Genomic DNA, 14,243 nt, shown 5'->3' with positions numbered 1-14,243 from the left:
GTACAGCAGTTCTCAAGGGGAGATTAAATGCCAATATTAAAGGAGAAGGAAGTCTCAAATTCATAACCTAACCTACATCATCTCGGTCTGTTTGCATTGTTATAAAGGAATATCCAGGGCTGGGTAATAAAGAGTTGTATTTGGCTCTTCGTTCTGCAGGCTGCACAAGAAGTATGGCACCAGCACCTGCTTCTGGTGAGAGCTTCAGGAAGCTTCTACTCCCTGAAGCAAAGGTGAAGGTGAGCAGGCATCACATGGCAAGAGGAAGGAAGCAAGAAAGAGAACGGAGGAAGGTGCCAGGCTCTCTTAAACCATCAGTTCTCACAGGAACTAACAGAGCAAGAACTCACTTACTACCACTAGAATGGCACCAAGTCATTCATAAGGGATCTGCCCCCATGATCCAAACACCTCCCACTAGGCCCCACCTCCAACACTGGGAATCACATTTTAACATGAGATTTGGAGGGGACAGATATCCAAACTACATTACACATTAAGACACTAGGAAAAGAAAATCAAACTAAACCTAAGGCAAGCAGAAGAAAGAAAATAATAAAGATAAAAGCAAAATTTATTAAGATAATAGGAAAACAATAAAAAACAAAATGAAACCAAAAACTAGTTCTTGAAAAGATCAACAAGATTGACAAATCCTTAGCTAGACTGATCAAAGAGAGAGAGAGAGAGAAAGAGAGAGAGAGAGAGAGAGGCAAATGAAAGAGGAAACACTACTGTACTTAGGGAAATAAAAAGGATATCAGAAATACAATAAACAATTGCGTGCCAATAAATTCAGTGACTTAGATGAAATGGACAAATTCTTAGACATGTATACTACTAAAATTGACTCCAGAATAAACGACACAATCTGAAAAGATTACAAAATTGAGTTTGAATTAACAATAAAAAAAAAAATTACAAGAAAAGCCCAGACCCAGATGGTGTCACTGCTGAATTCTACCAAACATTTAAGGAATAATTAATACCAATTCTGCACAAACTCTTTTGAAAGATAAAAGAGGAGGGAATATTTCCTAAATTATTCTGTGAGGTCAGTATTACCTTGATACCGGAACCAGATGGACATCAGAAAAAAAGAAAACTACAGACCCATCTCTCTTTTAAATATAGATGCAAAAACTCTTCAACAAAATATTAGCAAACTGAATCCACCAGCATATAAAATGGATTATACAGTATGGCCAAATGGAATTCACCCCACAAATACAAGGTTAGTTCAACATATATCAGGCCAGGTGTGGGAGCTCATGGCTGTAACCCCCATATTTTGGGAGGCCGAGGAAGGAGGATGACTTCAGCCCAGGAGTTCAAGACCAGCCTGGGCAACATCGGGAGACCTCATCTCTGCCCCCCCCCCCCCAAAAAAAAATGCCAGGCATGGTGGTGCCAGCTACTCAGGAGGCTGAGGTGGGAGGATTACTTGAGCCTGAGAAATAAAGGCTGCAGTGAGCCATAATTATACCACTGCAATTCAGCCTGTATGACAGAGCAAGACTGTCTCAAAAACAAACAAAAATACACAGACAAACACACACAACAATAATGTAAGATACCGTGTTAACAGAATAATGGGAGGAAAAACCCATCTTATCACCTCAGTAGATATGGAAAAAGCAGCTGACAAAACCTAACACTCTTTTACAATAAGAACACTTAACAAAATAGTACTAGAAGTGAACTTCCTCAGCGTGATAAGGGGCATCTATAAAACGCTCACACCCAATGTTGTATTTAATGATGAAAGAAGGAATGCTTTCCTCCTAACATGAGGAAAAAGATGATGATGGCTGTATTGCTATTTCTATTCAATATCTGTCTAATTTATTCCGTTCATTTCTTGCAATCAGGCAAAACAATGAAATAAATGGCATTCAGATTATAAAGGAAGAAGTAAAACTATCTCTATTTGCAGATCTTGTTTACAGGATATCCTATGGAATCCACTAAAAATATATGAGAAAAATATATTGGAACTACTATTTAAGCACAGCGGAGGGCACAAATCAATATGCAAAAGTAATTGGACTCCTATACACTTGCAGTGAACAATCTGGAAATAAAATTAAGGAAAAATCCATTTAAAATGGCATCAAGAAGAATAAAATACTTAGACACAAATTGAATTTAAAAAGTTCAGGCCAGGCACAGTGGCTCATGTCTGTAGTCCCAGCATTTTGGGAGGCTGAAGCAAGAGGATTGCTTGAGCTCAGGAGTTTGAGGATGCAGGGAGCTATGATCTTGCCTCTGCACTCCAGCCTGGGTAACAGAGCAAGATCCTGTTTCAAGCAAAACAAAACAAAACAAAACAAAACAAAACAAAAAACCCACTTTTGCTATGAAAACTACAAAACATTGAAAAAAAATAAAAGATTATCTAAAAAAATGGAAAAACTTCCCATGTTTATGGATCATAAGACTTCATATTAGGATAGAAATATTCTCCAAATTGATCTATGGATTCAACATAATTCTTATTACAATTCTAGCTGATTTTTGTAGAAATTGAAAACCTGGTTTTAAAAATCATTTGGAATTGTAATGATCCAAATCAATCCTAAAAAAAGAACAAATTGGGAGGCCTCACATTTCCTAGTTTTACAACGTACTACAAGGCTACAGTAATCAAAATAGTGTGATAATGGCCTGAAGATAGACATACAGATCATTGGAATAGAACTGAGAGTACAAAAATAAATTCATGAGTTTAATGGTCAACTGATTTCAACAAGGTTGCCAATATGATTCAATGGGGGAAAGAAGAGTCTTTCAACATATGGTGCTGGGATAACTGGGTATCTACATGCAATAGAATGAAATTGAACCCTTACCTCACACCATATGCAAAAAACATTAACTCAAAATGGATCAAATACCTAAATGTATGAACTAAAACTATAAAACTCTTGGAAGAAAACAGAAGTAAATTTTCACAATCCGAATTTGGCAATGGCTTCTTACATATGATAAGAAAAACATGAGCTAAAAAAGAAAAAAATAGATAAACTGAATTTATTACAATTAAAAACTTGTGCTTTAAAGAACACCATCAAAAAAGTGAAAAACAACAGAATGGGAGAAAATATTTTCAAGTCATATAGCTGATAAGTCACTTTTATCCAGACTATAGAAAGAATTCCGCCGGGCGTGGTGGCTCAAGCCTGTAATCCCAGCACTTTGGGAGGCTGAGGCGGGTGGATCACGAGGTGAAGAGATCGAGACCATCCTGGTCAACATGGTGAAACCCCATTTCTACTAAAAATACAAAAAACTAGCTGGGCGTGGTAGCATGTGCCTGTAATCCCAGCTACTCAGGAGGCTGAGGCAGGAGAATTGCCTGAACCCAGGAGGCAGAGGTTGCGGTGAGCCGAGATTGCGCCATTGCACTCCAGCCTGCGTAACGAGTGGAACTCTGTCTCAAAAAAAAAAAAAAAAAAAAGCCCACAACTCAATAATGAAAAGACAAATAACCTAATTAAAAAAACAGGCAAAGGTCTTGAATAGACATGTCTTCAAAGAAAATATTAAAATGGCCAAAAAGCACATGGAGAGATAATGAACATCACTAGTCATTGGAGAAATGAAAATCCAAACCACAGGAAATAACACTTTACACTCACTAGAATGGCTGGAATCAGAAAGTCAGATAATAGGTGTTGGCAAGGATGTGGTGAAACTGGAACCTTCATATACTCCTGGTGGGAATGTGAAACAGTGCAGCCGCTTTGGCATACAGTCTGGCAGTTCCTCAAACAATTAAATGCAAAGTGACCCTATGACTCAGCAATTTCACTCCGAGATATATACCAAAGAAAAATGAAAATATGTCCACACAAAAAACTTGTATATGAATGTTCATAGCAGCATTATTCATAATAGCCAAAAGATGAAAACAATCCAAAGATCCACTGATGATGAATGAAAAATGAAATGCAGTCTGGTCTATCCATACAATGGAATAATACTTGGTTATAAAAAGGCTGGCATGGTTGCTCATGCCTGTAAACCCAGAACTTTGGGAGGCGAAGGTGGGAGGATTGCTTGAGTCCAGGAGTTTGAGACCAGCCTGGGCAACACAGTAAAACCTTATCTCTGTTAAAAAAAAAAAAAAAAAAAAAAAAAGCAAAAATTAGCCAAGTGTGGTGGCATGCACCTGTAGTCCCAGCTACTCAGGAGGCTGAGGTGGGAGGAACACTTGAGCCTGGGAGGTTGAGGCCGAAGTGAGTTGTGGTCACATCACAGCACTCAAGACTGGGGACAGGGTGAGACCCTGTCTCTGAAAAGATAAAATGGAATAAAATACTGATACCTGCTACAATATGGATCAACCATGAAAAGATTCTGCTAAGTGAAAGATGCCAGTTACAAAAGACCACATATACAATTCCACTTACAAGAAATGTCCAGAGAAGAAAAAGTTTAGAGACAGATTAGTGATTGTTTAGGGCTGAAGGGATGAGTGGTAGGGAGGTGACAGCTAACAGGTATGGAATTTCTTTTTGAAATGATGAAAATATTCTAAAATTGACTATAGTGATGGTATACAACCCTGGAAATATACTAAACTCCACTGAATTGTACACTGGAAATGGGTGAACGATACAGCATGTGAACTGCCTATCAATGAAGCTTAAAAAAATAATAGAGTGGGAAGAAAAAGCCTGGCAACCTTGGACTGTCTCCTCAGCCCCCACTAGTCCCTTTTAGCCAGAAAATCCTCATTGAATCCTCACAACGGCATCAATACCCATCATCTTCACCTACAATTTCCTTCTGTGTTTCTTTTCCCGGCTCACACACACACAGCCATTCTCTGTCGCTTGAGAAAATAAGCACTTGAGCAATATCTACAGGCTTCCTGTAGCTGGAAAGTGAGTTTTAAAAACCAGCAGTACATCAGGCAGAGATGTCCACCAAATAGGAAATTCAGGGCAGAGGCAGCAAAGAATGGTTAAAGAGGTGAGATGGGCAGACGGGAAAACTCCGTCAGGCCTCAGTGCGCCAGCTAGCATCCCGACTTCTGCACGCAGAGGACAGGACCAGGCTCTTACCGACAGGGGCCAGCTGATACAAGTGAGCACTCGGTAGAAGCGGAAGAGGTGGACCAGGTAAAAGGCGAGGATCATTATCAAGTCGCAAATGGTGACCACTTCAAAGTAGCTGTAGGCACTGTAGTCGGTCCACAGGGAGCTCCGCACGCAGATGAAGGCAATCAGTAGGGTGACCTGCCATATAAATACAGAGACATCAGAGATCTGCTTGTCCAAGATGGGTACCCAGAGAACAAACGACAGAAAACAAACCAAACATCCCTCTGGCAGGCCCGAGTTGAGGAACTGCCATTAATACAATACAATGGTTATTTCCACACAAACTGGCTGGAAGGTTGGAAAAGTGCAATTTCACGTGGGACACAATTTGAAAACTACATGCTGGTTGTGAACACTGATGACGGCAGAGACTGACTTTGTCCCCTATGAAGTTTGTTAGATTGTGCCAGCAGGAAGCCTCCTCAGAAGGAGCAGGAAAACTTAGGAAAATAACAAAGTGGAACCATCCCTTTCATCCGCCGGACATCCACAGAGCAAAGACTACAGCGTGATGGTGACCTGGAGTTTCCATATTAGGTCCAACTGTATGAAGTTGCCAATATTTGATGGTTTTTGGCCTACAAAGACAGCAATTCATACCTTACAGCTATCGATTGACAGAGAACAAGTTACCATTTACTGATGTCTGACATACGTGATCTCGCTAAGGCCATGCAGAACCCTGCCAGGTAGACAGAGTCATCCCCATGGTCATATGGGGAAACTGAGGCATTCAGGTTCACTCATCAGTCCAAGGCTGTCTGACTTGTAAGCAGTAGAAGTAGGATTTGAATCCAGGTCTGTCTGACTCTAGGGACCAAGTTCCCCCATGCCAGATGCATTTCTACCTCCCAGAAGTGTCAGCTCTCATCATAACAAGCTGAGAAAGGTGGACAGGTGCTCAACGGCACGGGAATCCTGTTTAAGAGGTGAGGCTGCTCCCCCCCAGGGCATGTGGCAAGAGCTCACTAAGAAATATCACCGCACAAGTGAACATGCAGAATTAACGGCCTACTACTGAATTAATAATCAGATGAATATTATTAGCAATACATGAGTACAAGAAAGCACACTGAGTGAGGGAAGAGTCTGGGTTTCTGTGAATGCCACTCAAAGAAATCCTTGTCTACTCCATGCAGGGAACAAACCAGTAACATACAGAGTTCAATGTGTGTAAAATCTTAGAATCTATTTTATTTATTTATTTTGTTTTTGTTTTTTTGAGATAGGGTCTGGCTCTGTCTCCCAGGCTGAAATGCAGAGAAACAATCTCAGCTCGCTGCATCCTCTGCCTCCTGGGCTCAAGCCATCCTCCCACCTCAGCTTCTCAAGTAGCTAGGATTACAGGCGTGTGCCACCATGCCTGGCTAATTTTTTTAATTTTTAGTAGAGATGGGGTTTTGCCATATGGCCCAGGCTGGTCTCAAACTTCTGAACTCAAGTGATCCACCTGCCTCGACCTCCCAAAGTGCTGGGATTATGGGCATAAGTCACTGTTCCCAGCCAGGAATCTATTTTAAATGCACAACCAATTTAGGAAAAAGATGATTATTTTATATTGCCTCTTTCGTATAGAGCAGTGTTTTTGTTTTTGTTTTTGTTTTTGTTTTAGATGTAGTCTTGCTTTGTTGCTCAGGCTGGAGTGCAGTGGTGTGATCTTGGCTTACTGCAACCTCTGCCTACCAGGTTCAAGCGATTCTCCTGCCTCAGCCTCCTTAGTAGCTGGGACTATAGGTGCGTACAACTATGCCCAGCTAATTTTTTGATGTTTAGTAGAGATGGAGTTTCACCATGTTGGCCAGACTGGTCTCAAACTCCTGACCTCAAGTGATCTGCCTGCCTCAGCTCCCCAAAGTGCTGTGATTATAGGCGTCAGCCACCGTGCCTGGCCAGAGCAGTGATTCTTAAAAGTGTGTGAGACTGTGTGTGTGTGTGTGTGTGTGTGTGTGTGTGTGTGTGGAGGGGGCGGTGTATACGTATGGGCGTGCGATTTTGTTTCCTATGGCACATTTGGCAATGTGTGGATACATTTTTGGTTTACACAATTTGCAGGGTTAGGAGGTTACTACTGGCCTTTAGTGGGTAGAGGCCAGGTTGCTGCTAAACACTCTGCAGTAAATAGGATAGCTCCCGTAGTAAAGAACTACCCAGCCCCAGCCCCAAATGTGGCCCCTCAACTTCGGTACTACTGCTGAAATACTCCGCGATAGAAAATGTCAGTCTACAGTGAGAATTAAATCACAAAATGGGGGCTGGTGCAGTGGCTCACGCTTGCAATCCCAGCAATCCCTGCAACTCCCAGCTATTCCGGAGGCCGAGGTGGGTGGATCACCTGAACCAGGAGGCCAGCCTGGGCAACAAGCCAGACCCTGTCTCTACAAAAAATACAAAAACCAATCAGGTGTGGTGGCATGCACCTGTGGTCCCAGCTACTTGGGAGGCTGAGGTGGGAGGATCAATTGAGCCTAGGAAGTCGAGATTGCAGTGAGCTATGATCATGTCATTGCACTCCAGCCTGCAAGACAGAGTGAGACTCTGTCTCTAAAACATAAAAATCAAATCAAATCAGAAAATGGATCTAACTCCAGTTAAAACGGTTGATGTTGAAATACTATTTTTTCTTTTTTTTTTTTTTTTGGAGGCAGAGTCCTGCTCTTTTGCCAGGCTGGAGTGCGGTGTCGTAATCCTGGCTCACTGTAACTTCCGTTTTCCAGTTTCAAGCAGTTCTACCTCAGCCTCCCGAGTAGCTGGGATTGCAGGCATGCACCACCACACCTAGCTAATTTTCTGTGTTTTTAGTAGAGACGGGGTTTCAGTATATTGGCCAGGCTGGTCTCGATCTCTTGACCTCGTGATCCGCCCACTTCGGCCTCCCAAAGTGCTGAGATTACAGGCTTGAGCCATCGCGCCCGGCCAATGTTCTTACTTTCTAAAGCCCCTTGTTGCTAGCCCTCCAGCAAGATCCTCAGCAATAGGTACAATGGCTAAAAGAGAACCCTCAGCTGGAAGCTTGAAGTGAGCATGGAGAGTGCTCTGCTTACCAGATCAAAACAGAAGAGTGTGGCTCTGATACGCAGAGTCCCCCAGCATTTGTGTATTTCCCTTTACTAATGAGTAACACACGTGTTTTCGTTTTCTCTGTTCCTCTGAAGCTAGCCAGCCATGGTGATACGATGATTCACACCTCTGCCTTACTCAGGAGTGTGCATCAGTCTTACTTCCCGGCCACATCTGTATGGGGGAAGTCTAGGGGTCTTCCCAGCCCTCCCTGACCTCCTCATGAACTCAAGTATTTTTATTCAAGGCATGACTGAAAATGCAGATAATGTAAGATTATGCAGTGCGATTCCTAGGTAGAGAGGCAATTTTGCATCTCATATAATGCAAAAATTAAAATAATTTTCCAACTCTTCGTTGGAGACAAAGTTATCTCTTTTTCATGGTGACACAGGGTTGGGAGCGTGTGCAGGTCTTCCAGCTCCTAGCTGCCAGGGCTGAGCAATGTGGAGTAGGAAGTGCATTCCTGCTCTGTCAGAAATGTCTCAAACCTCTCTGAGAAACTTGCTCATGAAATAAGACTTCCTGAATTCAGTTCAGTTGGCCTATGGCTGTCTACCAGATGCTCTTCTTTAGCAAAGCCCGATTTTAGAAAATCTAACTAAGCCAGAGCATGGCGTGTGCTTATGTGTGCTCCTGAAAGCTTCCTTTTTTCCCAAGGATTCATTCATTCTGACTTCAAATAGCCAGCACATTAAATTTAAAAAACAACAACAACAACAAAAAAAAAAACACAACGATTTGACCGACACCAAACTTTTCAGAAATTCTTCTAAAGCCAGTAGGTAACTTCTGCAAATGTTGGGTCCCCTTGAATTATTCAGAGACTTAATACCTGGGTGACAAAATAATCTGTACAACCCCTTGAACTACACGAGTTTACCTATATAACAAACCTGCACATGTACCCCTGAACTTAATATACAAGTTAAAAAAATAAATAAATAAAAGGAAAGGTGAAGCAGAAGAAAGGAAGAGAGAGACAGCGGCGGGGAAAAGGCGCCGGGGTGTGTGTCCCTGCCCTCCTCCCGCCAGCTCCAGCCCTCTCAGGAGCTTCATGTGCCCCGTTAGAAAAGCAAATGAACAAACACGCCTGAATTCAGAGAGGACTGAAGGTCAGGGTTCTGGCCACAGGACAGAGATGAGGCTGGGAGCCTCCCGGAAGACGGATGCTTCTCTGTAGTCCCTTCAATGTGATGCTGTCCAAAGGGTTCACTTGCCTCTTAAGGAGCCTTCTAGCTCCTCTCGTAATAATTTGTTATTTTATATTGAACTGTCATGAAAATAAAATATCTAACATAAATGTCTAGGGGTTATTTTATTTTATTTACTTTATTTTATTTTATTGAGATGGAGTTTTGCTCTGTCGCCTAGGTTGGAGTGCAATGGTACGAGCTCAGCTTACTGCAACCTCTGCCTCCTGGGTTCAAGTGATTCTCTTGTCTCAGCTTCCCGAGTGGATGGGACTGCAGGTGCGTACCACCATGCCTGACTAGTTTTGCATTTTTAATAGAGACGGGGTTTTACCATATTGGTCAGGCTGGTCTCGAACTCCTGACCTCAAGTGATCCACCTGCCTCAACCTCCCCAAATGCTGAGATTACAGGTGTGAGCCACCGCACCCAACCATGTCCAGGGATTTAAAAGTAACACTGCAAGAGCCCTCAACTCAAAGCCAGGGTTCCACAGACCAGCCATGACACCACAGAGTTAGAATTAGAATTCCAGATTAGAAGCATCACTCCCCAAAATCTGTGTCCATTCTGACTCCGAATTCTTACTAGAAAGAGGAGATGAGTTTTTTGAAGGACCAGAGAGTTAGAATTTCACAAGAGATGAAGCAAGCTGACATGATCTGAGAATGGTGATGGTCCCCCGAGCACTCTGGGACCAAACTCGTCTGGTTGCAGTTTGAGTGTACACCCGCAGCCAGCCAGGTGCCGGAAAGTTTGCCCAGGTTCTCAGCCTGGCTGAGCATCCTTCCAGAAAGAGATGAGATTTTGATGTCTAAGAAGAAAAATCTCTAGAGAAAACTCAAGAGGCAGTTTTCAGGAGATGCCCACTTCTGAGCTGGGATGGAAAGGCATCTGGTGGTCTCGGGACCCTGTCTCCTGCCACCCAGGCTTGGGAGCATTTTCTCAGCAGACCTGAGCCCTCGTGCCTCTGCCAAGTTTGGTCCACTGAGTGTGCCTGTGTCTGGCTGAAGACGGCACCAGACACCTGTTTTGGAAGCCCTGAGCTGGATGCTGGTAGGTCACCCAACCCCACTCTCCCTGCATCTGACCTTGGAATGAGACTTAAGTGAGAGGAGGCAGGAGGGGAAGTAACCGATGAAAGCTAACATCGAAAGTCTCAGACCCGACTCTAAGAGGCTTTCCAGGAAATCCCCAGGAGATGAAAGCCAGGCTTGTTCAGAAAGTCGGAGATGTGGAAGGATTCAGTGCCTGGAACCTGGCCCATAAACGACTGCTTGGCAGTGGGCAGGCAGGAAGAGGAATGTGGTATGCTCTCAATGTGGTCTGTCTGAATTCTGCACTGAGTGTAAGAGGGTTTACCCTTGCCTCCCTCCCTATTAAAGTCATTAACACCCACTGGCTGAGAAACCTGCCCCGAGGCTTCCTCTAGGCCCTGTCTCACTCACCAACATCGGAACCTCACTTCAGAATCCTGCCCGTGTTCTATCCCCCCAGCACTTAGTTTTCTTTTGTATCTATGGATGAAAATGCCATAGAAACCCAAGGAAGGGAGAGTAATCTAGGAGCTATGTCAGAGGTCCTCAGCTCCAGGCCTTGGGTAGCTCAATGACACACCCCTGATTTCTGAATGTAACCGCACAGCAGAGTCACCTGCTTGCAGCATACCAAGAACCAGAGTCTATGTTTGCACTGAGCGCAAGGCGGTGCAAACATGCTGGGGGCAATTCTGGAAGGACAAGAAGCTGGAAACAGCGCTCGGCTCTGGGGAGGGGAAGGGATATTTAGCAGTTTTAAAAATCCACTTATTTTCTTACATTGTAAGAAACACGTATTGTTTCCAAAAAGCAGTTTTAAAATGACACATCTTTGCCGGGCGCGGTGGCTCATGCCTGTAATCCAAGCACTTTGGAGGCCAAGGTGGGCGGATCACCTGAGGTCGGGAGTTCAAGACCAGCCTGATCAACATGATGAAACCCTGTCTTTATTTTATTATTATTATTATTATTATTTTAATGAAACCTCAGTGTTGTATTGCTTATTTATTTTTATTATTTATTTATTTATTTGTTTGTTTGTTTTTGGAGATGGGGTTTCTCCATGTTGGTCAGGCCAGTCTTGAACTCCTGACCTCAGGTGATCCAACCGCCTCGGCCTCCCAAAGTGCTGGGATTACAGGCATGCACCACCGCGCCCGGCAAAACCCCGTCTTTATTTAAAAAAAAAAAAAAAAAAATGACACGTCTTAGAGATCTACAATGTCATACAAATATAAATCTACCTTTTTATTTTTTTGAGACAGAGTTTCACTCTTGTTGCCCAGGTTGGAGTGCAATGGCCCATTCTTGGCTTACCACAACCTCTGCCTCCTGGGTTCAAGCGATTCTCCTGTCTCAGCCTCCAGAGTAGCTGGGATTATAGGCACGCGCCACCACGCCCAGCTAATTTTTTGTATTTTTAGTAGAGATGGGGTTTCACCATGTTGGCCAGGATGGTCTCGATCTCTTGACCTCGTGATCCACCCACTCAGCCTCCCAAAGTGCTGGGATTACAGGCATGAGCCACCACGCCCAGCCATAAATCTACCTTTTCTTTTCATTGGCTACATTGTATTCCCCAGTATGGCTTTATTTAACCCAGGGTTTCTCACCCTTGGCATTACTGACATTTGGGGGCTGGATAATTCTTTGTTGCAGATGACTGTCCTATAGGTTGTCTTATCACAGCATCCTGGCCTTTACCTACGAGACCTGTCTTTACCCACTCCCCACCTGCAACAACCAGAAGTGTCTCCAGATGTTGCCATAGGTCCCGTAGGGGGCAAAACTGCCTCTGGTTGAGAGCCAGAGGCACTCATCTTTTATTGGTGGGTATGTGGCACATCTCCAGTTTTTCATTTATACAAACAACGCTACAAAGAATTAGACGTACTTTTTTGTATTTGTATGAATATTTCTGATAGGTTCCTAAAAGTGAAATTACTGAGTGTAAGTGTATGCACATTTAAGATTTTGTTGTTACCAAAATATTATCCAAAAGAGATAATACAAGAGAATTAAAATTTCGCAAGAGGGCCGGGCGCGGTGGCTCAAGCCTGTAATTCCAGCACTTTGGGAGGCCGAGGCGGGTGGATCACGAGGTCGAGAGATCGAGACCATCCTGGTCAACATGGTGAAACCCCGTCTCTACTAAAAATACAAAAAATTAGCTGGGCGTGGTGGTGCGTGCCTGTAATCCCAGCTACTTAGGAGGCTGAGGCAGGAGAATTGCCTGAACCCAGGAAGCGGAGGTTGCAGTGAGCCGAGATCGCGCCATTGCACTCCAGCCTGGGTAACAAGAGCGAAACTCCGTCTCAAAAAAAAAAAAAAAAAAAATTTCGCAAGAGATGATTCCCTGTCTCCCTACACAGGGAATCTTGCCAGAACAGATTAACAGTATTTAAAAAGAATGGAAACTCTTATCTTATTGTTTGAATTTTCATTTCCTTAATTACTAGTGGATTGGGTATCTTTTTTTTTTTTTTTTAGCCTTTTTTTTAAATTGCATTTTAGGTTTTGGGGTACATGTGAAGAACATGCAAGATTGTTGCATAGGTACACACATGGCAGTGTGATTTGCTGCCTTCCTCCCCATCACCTATATCTGGCATTTCTCCCCATGCTGTCTCTCCCCACCTCCCCACCCCACCGTCCCTCCCCCATTTCCCCCCAGCAGACCCCAGTGTGTAGTGCTCCCCTCCCTGTGTCCATGTGTTCTCATTGTTCAACACCCGCCTATGAGTGAGAACATGCGGTGTTTGATTTTCTGCTCTTGTGTCAGTTTGCTGAGAATGATGGTTTCCAGGTTCATCCATGTCCCTACAAAGGACGTGAACTCATCGTTTTTGATGGCTGCGTAATATTCCATGGTGTATATGTACCACATTTTCCCTGTCCAGTCTATCATCGATGGGCATTTGGGTTGGTTCCAGGTCTTTGCTATTGTAAACAGTGCTGCAATGAACATTCGTGTGCATGTGTCCTTATAGTAGAATGATTTATAATCCTTTGGATATAGGATTGGATATCTTTTCATATATTTATTGGCTACTGCCTTTTCATGTTCTTGGCCTAATTTTTTATTGCTTGATTTTTATTATGGATTCAAAGAACTCTTTATATTCCAAATATTAACTTAGTCTCTTATAGATATTGCAAATATATTCTCTCCATCTCTCATTTGCCTTTATTTTTAGTCTTTTGTTTTACTAAAGTTAAAAATTTTTATATAGTCAAATCTAAGCATCTTTTTAAAAATAGTTTCTGGGTTTTGTGTCTTGTTTTCTATCTCAAAATTATTATTTTTTTTTAAAAAAAGGCTGGGTGCAGTAGGTGTAATCTCAGTGCTTTGGGAGGCCAAGACAGGCAGAAGGATCACTTGAAGCCAGGAGTCCAAGACCGGCCTGGGCAACATAGTGAGACCCACATCTCTACAAAAACATTTTAAAAATTGGCCTGGCGTGGTGATATGGGCCTGTAGTCCCAGCTGCTCAGGAGGCTGAGGCAGGAGGATTGCTTAGGCCTAGGAGTTAGAGGCTGCATGAGCTGTGATTGGGGATTGGGTCACTGCACTCCAGTCTGGATAACAAAGTGAGAACCTAACTTATAAATAAATAAATAGTCTCCTACATTAAAAATAAATATTTGCTTCTGTTAAAAATATACATATAGGGCTAGGCATGGTGGCTCATGCCTGTAATACCAGCACTTTGGGAGGCCAAGGCAGGTGGATCACAAGGTCAGAAGTTCGAGAACAGCCTGACCACCGTGGTGAAACCCCAACTCTACTAAAATACAAAAATTAGCTGGGCATGGTGGTGCATGCCTGTAATCCCAGCTACTCA

At 43.1% G+C, this 14,243-nt stretch overlaps 1 protein-coding gene across 4 annotated transcripts in view; it reads right to left on the bottom strand.

The window, feature by feature from the left end:
- Positions 1-14,243, bottom strand: part of CMTM7 (CKLF like MARVEL transmembrane domain containing 7) — a 79,058-nt gene that overhangs the window by 17,896 nt on the left and 46,919 nt on the right. For all 4 annotated transcript variants that reach the window (XM_074405925.1, XM_039462004.2, XM_039462003.2 and 1 more), the window contains exon 2: positions 5,073-5,246. In XM_074405925.1, coding sequence (XP_074262026.1) covers positions 5,073-5,246 — 174 coding nt within the window. The remainder of the gene's footprint in view (positions 1-5,072; positions 5,247-14,243) is intronic.

This window comes from Saimiri boliviensis, chromosome 9 (assembly GCF_048565385.1).
Source record: "Saimiri boliviensis isolate mSaiBol1 chromosome 9, mSaiBol1.pri, whole genome shotgun sequence".
NCBI lineage: Eukaryota > Metazoa > Chordata > Mammalia > Primates > Cebidae > Saimiri > Saimiri boliviensis.
This window is presented reverse-complemented; position numbering and strand designations above follow the sequence as displayed.